Genomic DNA, 20,685 nt, shown 5'->3' with positions numbered 1-20,685 from the left:
CGCGCGGCCCGCCCCGGCCCGCCGCCTTCCCCTCTCTGAGGGGAAAACCCCGTTCGTTGCCACCTTCTCTTTCCTCATGGTTTTCTTTTTTTCCCTTCCTCTTTAGGAGAGAAAGGAGGCCTGGTCTCAGTTGGGTACGGAGAGGACGACTTCACCCGCCTGGATGGGGATGAGGACGGGTATGAAGAAGAGGATGATGAGAACAGCAGGCAGTCAGTAAGTACCTTTCTGCTCCGAGAGCTTGTCCTGATCCCTTTCACGCGTTGCAGAGGCTTTTCTCTCCCCAAGGAAAGCCCCTGACTGGCAATCCAAGCTGGAACCTGGAATATCTGACTCCTGTTGTGGGTTTTAGCACTCCCCAAATACATCTATTCGCTTTGTTTTCAAGTAGAAAGTATTTGCCTTGAAACCCATCAGCAGCTTGACGCAGCTCGTGTTGCTTGTTACTAACTGTGTTAATGCTGTTTGACTCTTTTATGGGAAAAAGGCTGGTACAATTCAACAGCCACACTAAATGAAAATTATTCTTTAAGTGTAGTTGACACATGAGAGCCTTGTAAAAGGAACACACCGTTGCATGGTTGGCTGGAGGATTAAAAAGAATAAAGTTCTGTGATGTCTTAAATTATTCTTTTGTGTATAACTAAACCCACTCACTGCATCAGGTTATCCTGATGTAACAGTGTCCTGTCTAGATGTGAGTGGCTTTTGTTTGTTGTAGGTGCATGGCATGTGTATAACATCACCTAAATATTGAGATAATTGCTACACTGTGAGACGAGGTCTGTAGTTCACGCCGATGAGTGCAGCTGTGACACAGAAAAGGATATATAGTTCCATCATGTGTGTGTAAGACCAAAACAATAAGTTTTGGGGGCGTGAGGAGTGAGGTCCTTGTCCTATCCTATTTATCTCATCAAGCTTTTGCTTACCACCACATTAAGAATGTGTTATCTTGTCCTTGTTCTAGTTTTTTTTGGCTAGCTGGTAGAGGAAAGAAATAAGGCTAGGGCTGTGTTACTATAACCTTTCCTCATTGAAATCTACTTTGTGTGCATTAGTGTCTTACTAGACACTCACTGTTTCTGCCATCTGTTTCCCAAGCAGCAGACATGAAATTTGTCTGTCTCTTGTTCTTGCTCTTGGTTTTGTGCTGTTGCTAACTGGAGGTGTAAGCAGTAGCATTCAGGGTCTGCTCCTAGCATCTGCCTAAGGAAAGTAGCGAAGCTTTTACTGTTTTAGTAATCCTTCTTTTTATATCCTAAACTTCTAGACTCTGAGATCTCTTCAGTTTAAAGAAAGTGGTAGGTGTCATCCAGGTGCTTGTCAAGATCAGCTGTGTTTAGTTAGCATTGATGAACAGGCAGGTAAATGGGGGGGTAGCCTTTACTGCATGCACAATTTTCAGTGCAGGTTGCAGCTGTCCATAATCTGGGAGGTACAAGTTGCTGTTCGAGCAATGGCAATTGATCAAGTCACTCTGGTGTCAGCCAGTAGCTCTCACATATATTTGCAGTTACTATACAGGTATACGCAGGTTACACAGAGTGCCTTCTCTCCAGTCTTATGGCAGGAGAGCAATGCTTGGTTTTTCACATTAAGTATTCTTTGACCAGAGTAGAGAGCTTCCTTGATATTGCTTGTGCTAGTAGCTTATGTTGGTTATGAGTTGTTTTTAGAAAGCAGCGCGAGTTGGACTTGGATTGTCCTGGGCTTTTATCTAAACAACTCTGTGCTTACATTATCAACCTTAACAGTGACTGAAAAACCTCTGTCTTTTCAAAGGCAGTTCTCAGTAATGCTTCTTTGATTGTTGATGTTGTTTCAGTGATATCCCCTGCTAGATTAAGAGGTTTGGGGAGCTGTTTCAGTTTCCTGTCTATAACATGAATGATTCAACCCATTGTTGCTTTGTTGAAAATGACTTTTATCTTTATAATATAGGTGGGACTGTGGAGAGGAGAGGAATCTCATTTGTATAAACACCAAGTTACTTGGCACTATGGTTCTTTTCTAGTTACAAACTTACTGTGATTAAACTTTGACAGTTAAGACTGAATTATTGGCAAATGTGCATGTTTCAGAAAGGTAAGCTGGAGAGTAGCTGAAGTGGAAGAGTTTGATATCTCACTTCTGTGAGAGATGCATGTTAATTCAGGCAATTAAAACTTACTGACATTATTGTGTGGTCATTCTCTAGCTTGTCTTGCTAGAACTTGCTCGTGTGCTAATACTCTGAGGCGGGCACTTTGTTGTAAACTCTTCCTTTCAGTTGCACATAATCATCTTCTTTTTTGTTTTTCTTTTTGAAGCTGAAACACCAAGTTGTTGTTTTGGGGCCAAAGCTGAAATTTGTGGCGAAGGTTTTGGGGAAAAAACATTCTGCTGAGTTGTGTGAGCATGAAAAACACTTTCTGCTCCTCAAACTTGTTTTGAACCCAGCGTATGTATTTATGCCTAGAAACATAGGTAACCCTGGGATGCCCAGGAAGTAGCTCATAGGGCAGTGGAACAGTAGGCTTACCTACCAGGTGGGGCCAGAGCTGGAGCTTGCTCCTCACATGGTGTAGAATTTTACAGAAGGCTGAGTTCAGTGCTTTAAGCTCTCACAGGGCAGAAATTTGCCCAATTCTTTGGTTTGTTTCTGGGTAGAAATAAGAGCTGAATGAAGCCTGTGAACTGAAACAGTGAAATTTGTCAGTCATTCCCTTCTGTGTAAGTTCACATCATCTGCACATGAGGCTACAAGAGCTCTACACAAATAAGAAAGATGCTGTGTCTGCTGGCATTACCAGATCTCTGGAACTTAGTGCTAGGCCAGACCCTCACCAAGCCTGCATGTTTGGTTGGATGGCAGGCCAGCTGTGTGTCCTCTGTGTGTTGCTGTTGTATGCTTGGGAGTATAATAGGTCTTGCAAATGCTGCTTTTTCTGTGGGTACTTCTAAACAAGGGCAAGTGCAAAAAGCTCCTCTGCCAACTGGAAGAGAGAGAATTATCAAATGATGAATGCTTTTTTCCCAGTTCTGTTGCTTCTTATTGTCTAGTTCTAGTTCAGGAGCTGCATGAGTTTTGTAGGGTACATCTGCTACTGAGTGATGATTTTGCCTAGGAAAACCCTGCCAAAATGGAACAAGCACTTCTTTCCCTGACTGTAGGACTTGTTTTTTTGGTCATGAGTGGGTGGGGCAAAACTACCTTCTGCGGAAAGGGTCTTGGACTACTGCTGGGCTGCTGAATGCAAGCCCTTTGCTCTAAGTGCAGTTACTTGCCAAGCCTGCTCTTTAAGCTTAATCTTGTAAATTCTTGTCTTGTAGGAAGATGACGATTCAGAGACTGAAAAACCTGAGGCTGGTGACCTGAAGGTATTTGGAAGTGTGGTATGGTGGTGGGGGGGAAGTTCAGTACAAGAGGAATAAGTCTTAACAGCATGGCTTGGTGTTCATTTGTGATCTTCCGTAGCTAGTTTCATACTTTCCTTTTTGTAGCTCTAACGTGGTTTTTACTTTAGTTCTGGCTTCTGCCAAAGGTAGTTAACCAGTTAGGCTACAGGCTGAGTCGCGATCAAGGTCTGCAGTCATGTACTTAGTCAACTTGTGCATTAGATCTGAGGTAGGTTTTCTGACAGCATCTCACCTATTTTGCAGGGCTCTAGGAGATGGAATATTCAGTACAGAATTCTCTTATGACCAGTGTTGGAATACTTTCTTCGTTGTTCTGCTTTAACCCCAGCCAGCAACTAAGCACCACACAGCTGCTCACTCCCCCCTGTTGGGAGGGGGGAGAGAATCAGAAGGGTAAAAGTGAGAAAACTCAGGGGTTGAGATAAAGGCGGTTTAATAGGGAAAGCAAAAGCTGTGCGTGCAAGCAAAGCAAGGAATGCATTCCCTCTTTCCCGTGGGCAGGTGGGTGTTCAGCCATCCTCAGGAAAGCAGGGCTCCATCATGTGTAGCACTGATGTGGGAAGACAAACACCAAACGTCCCACCCTTCCTCCTTTTCCGAGCTTTCTATGCTGAGCATGATGTCATACAGTGTAGGATGTCTCTGGGGTCAGTTGGGGTCAGCTGTCCTGGCCATGTGCCTTCCCAGTTCCTTGTGCCCGCCCCCAGCCTCTTGCTGGTGGGGTGAGGTAAGGAGCAAAAAAGGCCTTGGCTCTGTGTAAGCTCTCCTCAGCAGGGCCTAAAACATCCCTGTGTTACCAACACTGTTTCCAGCACAAATCCACTGCCCCACACCAGTTACTATGAAGAAAATGGTCCCTATGTCAGCCAAAACCAGCACATCTGTTTCTAACAACTTAATGAATAAATGATCTTACGCTCTTAGAGGTCATGAAGTGTGTTGAAATCAATTCAGTTGTTTCCAGCTCTCTTTCTGTCTTTCTGAATGGAGCTGTTTTGTAAAGGTTGTATTTAAAATTTAAAAACACAATAAGATCCCCAGATGACAGCTATCATAAATGGTTGAAATCTTTATTCTGGGATTACATCCTGTTTCTACTAAACAGCAGGTGTTTAACAGCACATAGAGAGATACATCAGGCTAAAAGCTGGAAGACAGGCAAAAGACTGAACCATTTGAAACTTTATAGATAACTATGCTCAAATTTCTATGCTAGTTCAGTCCTCCATGCAATATAAGCTGTCTTGTGGGATACTGAGTGAATGACAATTGTAAGGGCCTTTATTTTATCCAGTAGCTTCCTCAAGGATGCTCTGCTAAGGAAACCAGAGGACCGTACTGCAAACTGAAATTCTTTAGAGCATTTGAATTAGCATAGGACAAGACAAAGGCAAATTAATGTGTTTAGCTATTCTGCTTAAATGAGTTTTATAGCAGCCCCTTCTTCCAGTATCCACAACATTTTTATGGGTTTATAATGATACACAGTTGAAAATCCTGGCAGCTGTACTGCAGCTGAAGTCTCTTGCATCAGCATGTGAAATATTATTAATGCCTTTGGCATACAGGTAGGAGGCACTTGGAAATGGAATGTGTTGTCTCCTTTCCTTGTCGCAAGAAAAATAAATTACCTTTCTTTGGAAGAAAGGAAAAGGTAATCTCTTGCTTCTGTCCTTTTTCTACTTCTAAATTTTTGCCATTGTGGCTGGTAAGCATGCTAGCAAGATGTTGCTGTAAAAACTGCTGGACTAAAATGCATACTGTGAAAGAAGAATAGATGGGTTTTCCTTAAAAGAGAAAATGTGGTGTACATCACTGCAACCCCTGTAGTAGGGCCTGGTTGCAATTGCATGCATTCCTGTCTCCTCTAAAAGGGCTCTAGGACTTCAGGGCAATGGAGAAAAGATCTGGCAAAGAGAGAAAGAACAAAATTGGACTATAGTAGCTCTAGTCTGAGAAATGACGCATTACAGAAATCTTACCACTGAATTGTGTGGCTACTGCTTCAATATGTTGCTGACATTTTGTGTTGTCTTGTTTAAAAGGCCTCTTGATTTCAGTGAGTTCTATTTGCTACTGTCTGGGTGCATTTTGCCCTTCTGAAGGAGAGCTACGCATGGGCACAGAGCAGTGTTTCAGCTTCAGTGGGGAAGCAAAGAAACACTGCATGTATTCAAAGCATTTGGTTTCTTGGACATGCTCTGCAGTAGGAACTTTGCAAGAACTGAAAATGTAAATTAAACTTAAAAAAAAAAGTCAAATATCATTTGTGCCATCCTAGCATGAAGTGAAAGGTGAGGATTTGAGAACAGCAGGGAGGAAAATCTGGACTTCAGCAGTTTCGAACTTCCATGTCATCCTTAATAGATGTCTTCATAACCAAGAGAAAAAGGAAATAGCCTCCTCTGGCCTTTTGGGTTTTATTTTTGAATTGTAGCTAAATAGCCAGCTGGCACTTGGGGAGAGTTAGCAGCACACCTTTGCTACACAGGTTGTTGCTGTATGGCGTTCTGTGGGGCACTGATGGAGTTGCACTAGCCATGCTGTTAAGAAATTCACTCGGGATGGGGGGAGATGGGACATCATTGTAAAAGCAGTTTTATTTGGAGCAGGTGCAAATGTTTCCTATCCCCCTTTTCCACTGAGTGGCAGTGTTCTCTTTGTTCTTCCTCATTGCTCTGAGCTTGCAATATCTATGACAACTGGTGAGTAAGAGTTGTAGTTACTGTAAATCCAAAGTGCGGCAAAAAGTGAGGCACTTGATTGTAAACTTGCTAACACTTTTGGATAACTTCAGTTTGTTTTGTCCCAGCTGAGCGTTGTAGTTGTTCTTGCTCTATAAATTTCATTGTAAGACATCGCAGACCTGGAAACATGTTTAAATAGGGATCACAGGCTCTTTATATATGGCTAGGGCTTTTCCAGGGTCTGAATCTGACTGTATGCAGAAGGTAAACCCTTTAAAATGCATTAATAAGGTAAAACCATTGCAATTGATGAGTTAATCATGGTCTTTTCAAGCCCTGAATACATGCTCAGCATTTTTTTTAGTGTTTGCCTCTGTACATACAGTGAATGAACTACTTTGAGGTTATCTCCTGAAGAATTGGCCAGGACACTTGAACCAGGTTGTGTGAAGAAGGAGCTCCCTTGTTGCTGGTGCATCCTGTGATTTGGCCTCATTCTGCACTTGGATAGCACCAGACACAAAACCTCTGGGATGTTTAGTTGGTGTCAGTTGTGGGAATAGATCAAGGAGACTGAAAGTGGGGAATGATGTAAAAACCGGTAAAGTGATGGTGGGGAGAGTGGAATTTGGAGCCTGTCTCAAATAGCTCCAATGGGGAGGTGGTTTTCTACCCCACCGTATGGTGTTTATATTTATCTCAGGTTTTTGTTTTGATTCCAGGGAGAATGTCCTTGTTGATGTTGATCAATCATCTGAAAGCATTCTTCCAGAGCAGACTTCTGGGCCATAGGATTATCTGCTACTGAGCACCTGTGAACCAGTCCCAAACACTGTGTGCTTGCAGCAGAAAAGCAGAATCCTCCTCTTTTTAAGGAGCAAAGTCAGATACCTTGTATCCTGTAATTGTATTTTGAAGTGCTTCAGGGACTCATGGAAAATGGGAGATTTAAATGTAGGTAAAACTAATTGCTCTTCCAAATTTCACTCTGGAAGGATGTGTTCAGGCTCTGGAGCAGGACATACTTGTCAGTGACCAGAATCACTTCAGGGGTCACTGGATTTAAGTGAGCAGTCACCAATTGTAAACAAGCAACTGTCTTAAAAGTGCTTCAGAAACAAAGCCGCCTGCTTGGAAGGGAAAAGAAACGGTCATCAGAAGCTGTTGGCAAAGGTGTGGTGCTAAAGATGGAATCCCACAGCTTGGACAGGTTCTTTATGTCTTTTCCTCAGATAATGGAGCTCTGAGTACAAAACAAAGATGTTGTGGAAATGGGTGTGAAATTTGGTGTTCTGCTGCCAACGGTTTGGAATGATGAGGGTTAATGGGCTGTGCAAGTTGCTTGGGCTCTTGCCAGCTGCTGACTGTGGTTGCAGCCTTGATGCAGTAACAAGATACAATCCTTCAGAGCTCACTAAATGGACCAGCCCTGCAGGAAAAAGGAAAATGAACCTTAAATGAAATATTTACCTTGTGCTCCAAGTCTCACCTGAGGGGTTCTGTACTTCGTATTGTAGGGCTGGATGAATAACAGGTTGCAGGCGTTTATCAAGGACAGAGCCTAGCCCTGCAGGTTGGCTCACTGGAGTTTTCACAGGGGGAAATCATTAACTCTTGAACCTTGATTGTGATATCAGGACTAGCCAGTGCAGGAAAGTTGAAAAATATTGCCACTCCCTTGGCAAGTGAATGCCTGACACACGGTAAGAGTTTTTCAAAGCAGGTGGCTACTTTTGATGTTTTCTTTTCTGGTTTTAAGGGTGCCTGCTGATTCCTTGTGGCATTGTATGGAGAGGCAGCCAAACTAGGATCTAGCAGAAGGGTGTCAAATTTTCAGAGGAATGCTGTGTTTCTAAGCATGTCTAAGTACCACTTCTTGAGAATCATCAGCTCTTTGTATTGATCCAGCTTTTATTGGTCCAGCATACTTGTAAAGTAATTTTACTGTGCTACGATGCATGGGTGTGTACTAATAGTTAGATGGAGCCTTTTGATTGCAATGGTTTTTTATCTTGCCTGCCCATTAACCTGTTTGTTTAAATACCAAAATTATCTTGATTTAAAGTAAAAGCGGTAAGTGCTAAGAACCAGTAAATGGGCGTGTGAGCAGTAAAGTAATCCCTGTAGTTAACTCTTATTTTGATAAGGCATATTAATTTTTCTGAGTTCAAGATACATTCGTGAAGGCAGATTCTCAAAAGGTACCTGAACCTACTCAGTAACTGTCACCTCAAATATAACTTTTGCTCTGAAGAAGAGGAAAAAGTATGTTTGGGAAAAGTTGTATCGCTAAAGCACTGCTATATCATTTAGGTATTCCACGGCAAGCTGTATAAGAGGAGATGGCATTAGAAAGCTTTAGAAAATAATTTGAATCTTTGGCGGTGGCAAAATATGAAGGTTGCTTGGGAAATACCAGCCCTTGATGCTTTCAGTTGCTGAGAGATAGTCTTAAAAATTCTATTTAGAATATGTTAAAGGTCATATAACTGAAGAACATGTATTAAAACTGCTGGTCCACTCAAAACCAGTGCACTCTGTGACGGCTGAAGTGGCAGTGTATTAGTTGTCTTGTGGTTGCTGGATCTGGTAGGATATAACTGGTTTGTAAGTGTCTTGTAAAAGGGCACTCCCCGTGTCTCATCAGGAACAAACAAAATATCGTTTCGTTTGGGGTTTTTTTTTTCCTTCTTCCCCGCTTCCCCCCCCCCCCAGCTTTTGATGCTATCTGGGTCAGTATTGGCCTCTGATGGGCAGAACTGGCAAAAGAGCAGCTGTACTTTAAAAATGGCCTTGTGTTACGCATGGCTGAGCTGTGTACATCTTTGTAAATACTTTTGAAGCGTGAACTGTGCCATTTCCAGGGCTAGGGTTAAGGTTAGATCTCCACTCATTCCTTTGTTTGTGAGCACAGCCTGAAGGTGCCAGTGATAAGCGCTGCAGTCTCAGATTAATCTTTTTTTTGTATTCTAGCTTCCTTTTAATATAGTTGTGTAAAATGCTGTCTGTGTTTCCAACTCTACATATTTTTTTTCCCTTATTTTAGATTTGGCATGCTGTTTTCCAGTGCTCTGTCAAGGGAACCAGAGAGTTTGGCAGTTTAGCAGTCAGCTTTACGTGCAGAGAGCCTTTAGGGGGAGTTAATTCAGCTTCTAATGCTGTCCTCTACACTATTACACTGAGTGCTCAAAGATGAAAACAGCTGATACCTGATTCCCATTTTTTAACTAGGTAGTTGACCTTAGTTACTGCCAGAGAATATCAGCAGTGATTAAACAGTTTTACATGCAGGAAGGAAAATAACATTTGGCATCTTGGATTATTTTGCCCCTTGCCCCATGTACTTCTGTGTCTCTAGCTCTGTTTGCCGGAGAGGGAGATAGATCACAGCATTGTTGGTCTCTGAAACTGGCTTACCTACTTGAGAGCTGCTGGCTTCAGTCCAGCTCTTGAGCTGTTTGGAAGATGAGACATGTCCACCAACATGCTTGTTCCTTCCTCCCCGCCAGGCATACATGCTGTGGCAGACTCTTCACTCCCTGCAGTACTAAATACCACAGATTATTGACACAGGTGTGGCTTGCCTTTCTCCAAAGGAAGAGCAAGGCATTTTATGTTTGTCTTTAAACTTGAAGAAAAGTCCTTTCTGGAGCTACTTCCCCATGCATATTTCACCTGATAAAGGTCTAAGTTCTTCAAGTCCAGTTCTGTTGTTGCAATTATTTGTCTGCTGTACTGAAATAGGCTGTTCTGAATTTGCATGTCGGTGCATGTCAGAGTGAGAGTCTGAGCAGTCAGCACAGATGGAAGATGGCTTCAAATACCAACAGATATCTGAAAATAGCTTCTTCCAGCTTCCCTGTTCTAGGTACAGAAGGACCAAAATCTGCAAAAACTCTATGGGATCCATTCATGGAGGAACGCATATCCCAGTGAGGATACTTGCTTTTACACTTTGCCTCTACTTCAAACCACGAAGAAGAATTTTTAGCACTATGTACTAGGGAAGAAAGCTTGTGCAAGAAGTTAATTTTGTCAGCTCTCCTGAGCCTTTCCTTTGCTGCTGTGAGGCTTAAGATTTCTCACAGCCCCACTTTACGTTCTACTTGATTCTGCACTGCAACAATCTGTAAAAACCAAAAATCATCAGAGTAGCTTGACACCTCGAGCCCTGTCATGCAGTGCTGATATTTCACCTCTGAATTCCTATTTCACTGTAGGAAGCAGAAGTGACTTGAAAGTGGAATTTATGGGCTCTGCAGAGCAAAGCACGTCTCTGCAGACCACAGTGGCTTCAGGTGGAGACTGCTGGGAGCTGTGCTACTGGCTGCACTCAAAAGCGTGGCAGCTGTTAACTGCTGGTGTGCTCCCATGGGCTGTGCAGTCTTCTGTGCAGGCTGTTTTGCACATTTACGCCACTGCGCCCTGGTTGGTGTCTGTGCTGTGGAGAGGCTGTGGTCTTGTAAAGCCACGTGCATGGGGTGATCTGCAGATGTTAAACTTGGAGGGGCCCCTAGCATCAGAGGCGGGGAAGGAGAGAGAGGGAGGAGGCAGCCAGCGGAAGCAGGTAGCTTTGGGACCAGTGTGTCGTTGCAAGGCAGATGGGAGTAACTGTACCTCCGCTTGGAAAGCGACAGTTCTGGCACACAGTTCCTTGACTGGAATTTTTTTCTAACAAATAATCTTTGTCAACTATTGAGATAGCATATGTCAGGTGAACAGCATCAAGTTTCAAAGAAGCTATTTAAAGGCTTTTATGCTATGAATCCTTCCCTTCTAAAGCATTTTCTCTCTGAAATGTTTTGCCAGGTCTTGGTTGGGGTTTTTAGGTGTTTTTTTCAATGAAATTGAAATTAAATAAAGGTGGATTTTTAGACTTAATTTAGCTTAAAAAGTAAAAGGCAGTGTCAGCAACACGTGTTTCTTATTTTGATAAGATGTTTAAGGAATGTCTCAGGAGTTGACTCTTTCCTGACTTGCTCTTCCTTCCCTTTCTGTCTGTGACAATAGTACTCGAAATAGGTAGGTTTGTCCAGACTGTATATAAGTGTCACTGAAGGTTGGATGCATTGCTTTTTTTCCTATAGGTGACTTATTTCTGAGCTGCTGTGCTTCTGTTAGTATCTAGATCATGGTCCCTACAGTTTTTTTCTTAGTCAAATTTCTTATCCTGTACTGGATACTTTGCCTGGCGCTATGTATCAGAGCTGGCAAACAGGATAAGGCTGTAGGAAATGGGCTTGCTTCAAGCTTTCTCTTGGGATTCTCCTCTCTCACAATACAAGAAAAAAAGAGGGGGGAGGAGGAATAGAAACATTGTGCTTCTGTTCCCTTGGTTTCTCTTCCCCACACTCTGAATACACTTGACATGCACTCTGTTTTTGCCCTCACCAGCATCAGGCAGGTCTTGTGAGCAAGAAATGAAATGGTTCTTGTCATGCACTTTTAATATTAAATGAGAAGTTTCTGCTGTTCTCTTCCCATAAGTATTTATGATGTTTGTACAAAAGCAAGAACTTGATTGCTAGCATGTTCCTTTAAAAAAGAAAAACAGCTTAAAAAAAAGGCGAAAAAGGAAAAAGCACATGATCCAGGGTTTGGAAAGGTCTTTTGCTGCCTCCATATAAACATTTCACCCACTTGCTCTGGCAAGGCCATCTTCGCTATACGATCAGCTTACATAACTCTTCTAACAATTTATGCGAAGTTAGAGTTTCTTTTCATCATTCTCAGCTAAATGAGGCTGTTGATATGTTAAGACTACAGACGATAGTCTGAATCGTAGAGTGGAGGAAAAATTACAAAAACTTACTGCCAGCACTTGCTCAGATGAGAAGAATCCACTGTAACAACTATTGCAGCAGCAGGTCCGCTGGCTGCTGGTGGAAGGACTGCACTGAAAAATTCTCTGCATTAGTATCTTCCAACTAATCCACTAGCATGACAACAATGTGACTGTTCTATACATTTTGTGGCTGTCAGTTTAAATTGGTGTTAAATTTCTTTATGTGCAAGCAATCAGGCGAAATAATTGGGAGAGAGAAGAAATTCTGCAATGCAAGAGCATTATCTCTGGAAAAAAAAAAAAGAGAAAATGTTGTTGGGGGGCACTGTGGGAGCTTCCTAGCTACTTTTTTTAATAACTGGAAGTCAGCGTAAAAATGAAGCTGCAGGGCTAAGTTGGCTGCAAGTCAGGGAACACAATTGAGCAGTGGCAAATCTGGCATCAACTTCTCCTCTCCTTACAATTTGCATCTTATTTAAAGCAATCACTTTCTGGTTTCATATCTTTTCTGCCTCCCTGTTCAACCATTTCGTCTTGTAGTTTGAAGTACACCTGCACTAACACATGCAACTGCTTCTACAAGAAATTGATGGTTGAATTTGTAACTTTTGGCAACAGTTAAAGCCAACAGTTATGTTCGATGTGAGCTTTGTACTGGATTTATGGATCTTGTTTCAGGAAGGATTTAGTGAGCATGTTGTAAGTCAGTCCATTCTTTCCATTAAATAAAGCTGTTCTGGGTAAGCCTTTCCAAACTTGAATTCATCAGTCTCAGATTCGTATTGTTTTTGCTTCCTTCCTTTAATCTCTGTTCCACACTGTGAGGATTGTGTTTGGTTGTTTTTATTTTCCATGGAATCTGAGCAGAGACTGGTTTTTATGTAACTGAATGGAAACATGCTATGACTGAAAAGATGGTCTATATTTCACCTGAGCAAGGTGAAATCTTAAGCCAAAATGCAGTGCTTTCCTTATGCGTGTACTTAACTGATTATGGTACGTGAAAACTGCACCATCAAGATGGGTTTGTATCAGTCAGGCTCTTGCAGGCAGCGTCGTCTTGCCCAGGGCTTGAAGAAAGAATTTGTCTTGGGGAAATAGTAAAAAAAGTTCAGTTTCCTGAATGTTTCCTGAACGCACACAGGAATAGTAATAGAATAACTGCTGCTATCGGGGAGCCAATAAGCACAGTTGCTCTTAGAACACAGAAATTGTGACTTATGTTAGTGGCCCAGTTAGATGTTAAAAAGGTTTTGCTTTTTTCCTTGTTGTTTTTTTAATACTTTGTCCATAGTAGTTTGTGTTCTCGGAGGCTGCTCTTTGTTAGTCTCTGGATCGGGGAAAGGAGTCTGCCTCCTGCTTCTCTTGCTGTCTTTCAGTCCTCTTCCAACTTGGCTCTGAGCCACCACGGCGTCCCTTGACTCCTTTCAGTGGGTCTGTTGCAGCAAGGCCTTCTGGCTTTAGGCCCTTAAGCAGTTGATCTTGTGAGATCTAGGCTGCAAAGTAGATTGCAGCCAGAAAATCAACTTGCTGAGTGTGTGAGAGGAGTAAAATACAGTACTACTTTTTTTTTTTTAACTCAATCTAGCCATTCTTAGAGGTCATCATGTAATACTAGATGGGATAAAATGGCTAGAGAAAACGAATGAACACAGGATACTTTTTCTTTTTTTGCCCGAGTTTTGTATTTCCATGATGGTAGAGAGAATTTTCAGCATAACTAATGTGTCTAGGCTGACTGTGCAAGTAGCAAGAGACTGGCTGTCCAAGTAAATTCAGAGGTGCTCCTGCACAGCCTTTCAGAAGTTGGGCTTGTGAAAACTGCAGTATTGGAAGGTGCCACTAGCGAAGCCTTAGCATTGTTATTTTTTTAGTGGTCAGGGTCCAAATGGAAGTGAACCCAATAAACGCCTGTAGCTCTGGGATACTTGGAGGCTTTAATAGCTTCCATATATTTACTCTGATAGAGAGATTTGACATAGAATCTCATCTGCTTGGAACCACTCACCTGTTTGATTTTGTGCTCTTCATCTGAGATACTGATACATAGCACAGGGAGCGTTGATGATGTACAAAATTATCACCTTGCCCTGAATGGATTTAGGTGAATGCTCTACTTAAAATTCAGTCATCTTCCAAATTTTCCACTGATTAAATGTGTTTGAATTCCTTTAGAAATCTCTTGTCCCTGTGTAAATATTTCTTCCATTTCACAATGAAAAGGTAGCAACCATCCAGTATTTACCGTACCTCGTTACTCAATGACTCTCCATCTCATTCAAGTTTATATTGGATTAGATCTGCAGAAAATATGGTGGGGTTTTGGTGGTGGGTTGTTTTGTTGTTGTTTGGTTTTGGTTTTTTTTTTATTTTAATGCTGTCTTTTCTAATCAGTTTATTTTAGTCAACGTGTGTCCCAGACTTAAATTAGCCTAAGGGAGTGTAGGACAATTCTTGCTGGCTGATTATTCCACTGAAGGTTTTTAGACTGTCCTTAAGTTCTGGATCTTCAGTAGGTGCTCAGAGCTTTCAAGAAGAGTTCTTAAATCTTGCATCTGCCAAACTGTATGTCTTTGGTAAAGCTGTTGATACTTGCCTCACCATAGTGTCAGATGGTAAACTGAGCAAATATGAGCAAGCACTGTAAGAGGAGTTGGTCATCCCTTTGCTTTCTGAAGGCATTTAAGAGGCTTGAAAGGAGTCCGACTTAATGAAAAGCTGTGTTGATGTCTTCAGCTTCTTAATGACGGAGCAGTGGGTGTAGGTACGCAGTAATTAATCAGTAAGCAAAATTCATATCCTCTGGGCAGTGAGGTGTGGCTATAATATGTTAATGAACTTATTTTCTTTTGCTTGGTGTAGCATTGGGGTTTCTGATGTCTTGGCTATGGCCTGAGGATGTGGAGACAAGACTTGCTAGAGCGGCTGTGGTGAAATAGGTGTGAGTGATCAGGCCAGGTAAATACACAGCAGCAGACTGGTAGGACTGGCTTTATTTAGGCTGTTACAGCGGGGCAGACTTGTGCTGTATCTCTAGGATTAAAAGATACAAATTAAAGAACAAACTTCGGGTGAAGTCAAACTTACTGATGATTCTGGAAATTCATAAAACATACTATTTAATGCATCTGACATTTTAGAGATATTTGTTTAATGTGAGGTACATAACAGGAGAGGTTTTAGCCATCAGAATATCTCTCAGAATATTAATTTGTGTTTCCTGAGAATCATGTGCTTATGCTTGGTGCTGGCTCCAGACAGCTACAGGAAGCTTGAAAATGGGCTTCTGGAAACTTCAGAAGTACAGCAAATACCCTTGCAACCCTGTTAACTGGCCAAATAAGACGGCAGCCTTCTTGAGGATGTCTAGTACATGTATAAAGCACCTGAATTTGACTGTGCCACTGGGTTGCTTAAGTGCCTGCTTGGCAATATTGGTCATTTGGGGGGATTTTTTTATCTTTGTGTTCTTGGATGGTGAGAGGACAAGTGGGCAGAAGATGGGAAGGATAATGGAATGATAAATACAGTGCTGGGTAAGAGGAAGGATCAAGAGGTGCTCAGGGATGTGGCCCGTCTCTCCTCTCAGTCCACTTAAAAACTTTCAAAAGATAAGAATACAGGATGTAATTCAGTCAAGGCTGGAAGAAAAGCAGTTCCCTCCTTTGACCTAAGCAAACATTTGCTTGCTGTTTCAAACGAAGACGAGAAATGCTTGTAATTACATATCTGGCAAGTTCTTGCCCTAAAGGGAATAGAGCAGCCTTCTGACTGCGTGTGTTTGCTGCCTAATGAGGCACTGTATGCTGCCTGGACATATGTTTCCCTTGTATCTGTAGCCCTGTGAACTTCTCCAGACTGAATTTGTCCTCAGTGTTACTTAGCACAGAATTGCCCCCACTTCTTTCATACAAACTGATGCTCACCATCTTAACGCCATGTCGCTGTGGTTGAGGCTCACCACATTAACGCCGTGCCTGTGTAGGTTTCTGGAGAAGACAGCCTAGATTCCCTGGATTCCTGTCCAGTCCTCTCACTAAAGAGGGCTCTTTGTCTTGGCATAAGTTTTCTGCTTTGAAATGTCATGCTTCTTTCAATTTTTTTCCTGCTTGTGCCGTTGTTTCCAAAGACCCCAGGAGTAGAGGTGTTAATGCACTACACCAAGTGTGTTCGCTTAGAGGGGTTGCGCTGTTGCACTGCAGTCCATCTCACAAAGGGGCCTGGGGCCTCGCCAGCTGGCCAGCGAGAAGATGTGTGTTCCTTCGTGTACTTTTTTTTTTCTCTAAAATAGCTTTAGCCTTGTATGTCTGTGATCCGAGTGTACTTATGGAGAAACAGTGCTTTTTAAAAATTTATTTATTTATTTTTTAATGAATGGCTGTAAAGTGCCCTGTAGCAGTTAGTGCCACACAAAGAATTTGTTTTTCTGCCTCGGCTTCTCTGCAAATTGGTGGGTTTTCACAGTGAATTTGGCACAACCTGTTCCCCGATCTGGCTTGGTGACCTTGCTGCTTTCTCCTCACCTTATGCATCTCTCACCTGATTGGAAACGGAGCGAAGGAGGGGGTTCAGAGAGCAGTTACTAAGCAGCAAGGAGGCAGCATTATGTCTGTGTCAGGTTGAATGAATAGCTTCAGTGTTTGGAGGCACTGAGGAATTTTGGACGCACAGTCCAGTGAGTCACAAAAGGTCTTTGGGAGGGAGGCAGTGGGGAGAGGGCAATGTTGGGATACAGCTGATACTGTTTCAGAAACTTTATTTGTGCTGAACTTGATATCACTTGTGACTCTCCTGGGTCTCTCAGAAGCACCAAAATATTTGAATGTTGGGCTCAATATGGTGAAAGCATATTTAAAAGTCTTATCCTCCATACCACCTCCTGCTCAGCCAACTGGTGCAAACATCTGCTGTGCTCCCACAACTGAAGTGGCCTGAATTTATATAACTGAGGGATTAGCTGTGTGGAGATTTCCAAACAGAACACTACAAGCCAGTGGAGGTTGCCCTGGAGTTTCTGGTAAAGCAAATTGGCTATATCGCTCCTGGAAAGTAGCAGCCAAGAGAGAATTGGCAGTGGGAATGTTCTTCCAAAATGAGAATACAGGATCTGCATCGCCACTACATTCCCTGGCATTTTGGTTTGTAGAAGGTTTATCAGCCAAAACCCTGAATGGCACAATTACAGAAGTGAATCCTGGCACCACGAACAACTGGCAAACCTCTGCAGCCCGGGACCCTGCAGAGCCCTGGGTGTCTGCAGAGAGGCCGATCAGATGCTGCTCTGAAGTCGTCATGCTCTGCCACTGGCTCTGGGAGCATTTTAGCTGGTTTTATGTTGCTCTGGTGAATGCATCCTGCTGCCCTGCTTAGAGGACTGCAAGTTGCACAGGCCTGTGGTAGGCATTCCCAGGGCTTAAGTAGCTTTCTGTAGGCTGGATCCAGCTTGTATTTAGCTAGCTATGCTCCAAACATTGACTCCTGGCCAGTGCCGAGGGCCAAACACCAAAAACGAAGAATCTATAGTTTGATCTGTTTTGAGGAAAGGCTTCAATTACAGCAGTTTTTGTGGAATTCAAAAGGAACCAAGTGTCCAGGACTCATAGAAACAACGCCTGAATTCTTTCATTAAATTTAGATTCTAGCTTTGAAAGGAAATGGAGCATCCTGTTAGGCTTTGACTTTCCATGGTACAAATATTGCCCTATTATCTAATAACTTGCATTTCATTCTTAATTTTTATTCTTTTGTCTCAGAAGTAACATGTAAATTTCTAAACAAATGGACAGTATAGCTTTTTAGATTGGAAGTATACCTTAACTAAAATATGTTTCTTCCCCCTTCCTCCCAGGAATTCTCAGAACTGGAGAAAAGAGATCCTCAGGAGCTAGTTGGTAAGTTTGCTCAAAAGTATTTATTCACACGTTTTTTCAATCTAGACCTTCTAGGCTCCCCCTTTGTAAAAAGCATCTTCACTCTGTCCCAACAACACTGTAGTTTTAATTATTGCCTGCAATGTTTTATCTCAGTGGAATATTTTCAGCGAAGTCTTCTTTTGGGAGAAAGGTACCATGCCTAAAAATATGAAAATCTTTTTATATATTACATGTCTAAGACGTATATGTAAAGGGCAGTGTTGGTGTTTTCTAGATGAGCTTAAAAACAAGAAAGCAGTAGCTTTGTCCAGACAACTCTGAGAGTCAGTATCACCAGGAACGATGACAGATACTTTGTTCTGTGGCTTCAAAAACTTACCTATAATATCCCCATTTAAATATGATCCACATAGCAATTTATAGCTGCTGTGTTGACATAGTGTACCATATGTTTTCTAATGGTGACTGAAACTTATTTGATTTTTGTGACATCTCACTTAATCATTGTACCATTATTAGACTTGGAAAAAATGCTTGGGAAGTCCAGGGTCGTCAGCTTGAAATAGTATCCTCTACTTGGTCTTTGTGGAGCTGTACAGAAAGTGTATTTTGTGTTGAAGCTCTGACTATTTTGAACTAACCCTTTGTTCCTGAGGCTACTAGTACAGTTGTGTGGTAGCATGTAATAATATCATTAAAAAATCATGAGTTTAGAAGTTGCTTCATGATCTGTCAAGTCAGCTTGTCAAGGATCAAGCATGATATTTCAGCCATGAGGTGTGATAAACGTAAAATAAGACAATAAATACAAGGATGCTAAGCTGTGACTCCTACAACAGCCATCACTGAAGTTTTGGACTTAAGTCCTTTTCAGTTGGCCTGCCCAGGCTGCACCAACCCAACTGCTATATTGAATTTTCAGCCCTTAGAGAGCAAAACTGCTGTAACCAGTCTCATTGTAGAATGCAACAGAGCTCCTTCTCCAAACTACTGCTCTGCCTCAAAATGTACACTAGAAACATAGATGAGACAACAGCATATAGGGTAGAATGTAAAGAAGAGTATCTGAAAGTCAGCTGCCCTTCTACTGTCTACTTTACATATGGGTGAAGCTCTATACTTGTAAAGCAATGTAGTGGGAAGTCCTTTTTTAGTTAAGGTATAAAGCTCAGGTTACAATTCTGTTAGTCTCTATTTTTTCCCCCAGTGACTGCCTCCTCCAAAGGAAATTAGAAGATTCAATCTAATTTGTCTCATGATAGCCCAGACTTGCATGCAGGCTTAAAAGCTACGCAGAGGGCACTTATGACAGTGTCACACACTCATGAGTGGATTAAGATTTGCAGTATATCTTTAATATCCTTTCCCAGTAGTAGCACATACAGAGCAGTGTGTAGGCTTTGTGCAGAACCAGGTTATTAGAGGTCAGCATACTTGCCATGCTGGATTCTGCAGGTCCTTTGCATTAGACCATATCTTATCTAGTTGAAAAACAACTGTTGCAAGAGCCTTATGGTTGGTGTAACATGAGAACCACTCCCTTCCTGGAAACTTGGACTTTTAGAGTTAGAATTCTTGAATGGAAAAAGGTGCAGGATTTTCTGACACTTCTCCAATCTGGGCATCTAAAGTTTTGTCTAATATCAGCATGTGGAAGTTGAAGTCTTCCTTAAATAGTTTTCACAACTGCTTTTTATATTAAAAGCTTGTGGGCCTGCCCTTCTCAGAATATACCCTTACGTTGTTCAGTGTCACCTTTATTGAAGTCCATGGTTATGTAGTTGCTTAAGTACAGCATAAATGTAGGCTCCTGCCAAAAGTAATGTTTCTGTTTTACCTCCCCGGGACATATGCTAATGTTTGTGTGCCTTCAGCTGGTCTGGGAGTTGGAGCCAGCTGAGATCCACCTTCATGGCTCTTTTTTCTTTTTCTTTTTTTTTTTTTTTTTTTTTTTTTTTTTTTTTTCCTCCTGTGAGGCTTCCAGCTGATCCATTCCCTGACCTGCTTAGTGCATGCTAGGTGAGCACTAGACTTGATGCACAGAAAACAGCAGGGATGAGCAGCTGTGAAGGTCATGGTCCTGACTTGTGCTGAAGTAGTGACTGCATAATTAAAGCCTGAAAGAATGGGAGGGGAGGTTTCCAGCAGTAACTGCCCTGTGATTGAGGAGAAAGTGTATGTGAAACTTATTTTGATAGATTTCTGTATCGGGGCTGTCCTTTTGGGGTTTTGGTACCACTCTGAAGAGTACATGGTGCTGGTGGACATTGCGTTTGCTGTTTCCTGCAGCCTTGCAAAACAGTACTTCTGGGATGCACTTTTTTGCCCTGAAGCTCTTCGCAGCATGGTTGTTTACCTTTTGGACTGTAAGAAATGTCTCCAGCCCTTAGGATATTTGAGCACAAAGTCAGTGTTCATAAGGGCAGAAAATATGGCTGAGTTGCAGGTCTCTTTCTGCATTTCTCAGCCCACAGAGCAGAAAGGGAACTAGTGTCCTTCCATGGCTGGGTGACTCACTGGCATGTTGTTGCCTCCAGTTCTTCCCTCTGATTTGGCTGTTCTGGTGCCAGGAAATCAGGAACCCACACACCCTGGTGTATGCCAAGCAGACTTTGATTAGAGTGCCAAAGAATGCCGTTTCAGAGACCACCACCGGTTTGCATGTCTCCAGGGAAAAGCCATGCCCTTCTGATTACCCTTTCCAGGTCTTTCCCTGTTTTTTTACATAGTGTGACCTTTATAGACAAACTGGCATCTGATACTGCTGGTAATCCCTTGTGGCTGCTTAAGATGAAGCATACAAGTGAACCTTGAAAAGGGACAGGAGTTCTTGATCCTACCTGGGGAGCAGCATTATTCACTGAGAGCGCTGGGGCAAGATGCTTTACCAGACCTCAGGTGATCCACACCCTCATCTGTCCAGGTACAGCCAGCTCTA

At 42.3% G+C, this 20,685-nt stretch overlaps 1 protein-coding gene across 1 annotated transcript in view; it reads left to right on the top strand.

Annotated features, from left to right (window-relative positions):
* Nucleotides 1-78: 78 nt before the first annotated feature.
* LOC104125318 (SAP30 binding protein) overlaps nucleotides 79-20,685 on the top strand; it is a gene marked incomplete at its 5' end in the record, with an annotated part of 30,985 nt that continues 10,378 nt past the window's right edge. The window contains 3 exons of the mRNA XM_009637759.2: nucleotides 79-216; nucleotides 3,316-3,363; nucleotides 17,723-17,765. Coding sequence (XP_009636054.2) covers nucleotides 79-216; nucleotides 3,316-3,363; nucleotides 17,723-17,765 — 229 coding nt within the window. The remainder of the gene's footprint in view (nucleotides 217-3,315; nucleotides 3,364-17,722; nucleotides 17,766-20,685) is intronic.

Source organism: Egretta garzetta, unplaced genomic scaffold, assembly GCF_000687185.1.
Source record: "Egretta garzetta isolate BGI_Z169 unplaced genomic scaffold, ASM68718v1 scaffold34, whole genome shotgun sequence".
Classification (NCBI taxonomy): Eukaryota; Metazoa; Chordata; class Aves; order Pelecaniformes; family Ardeidae; genus Egretta; species Egretta garzetta.
The sequence above is the reverse complement of the archived record's forward strand: the minus strand, read 5'-3'. Positions and strand labels throughout refer to the sequence as shown.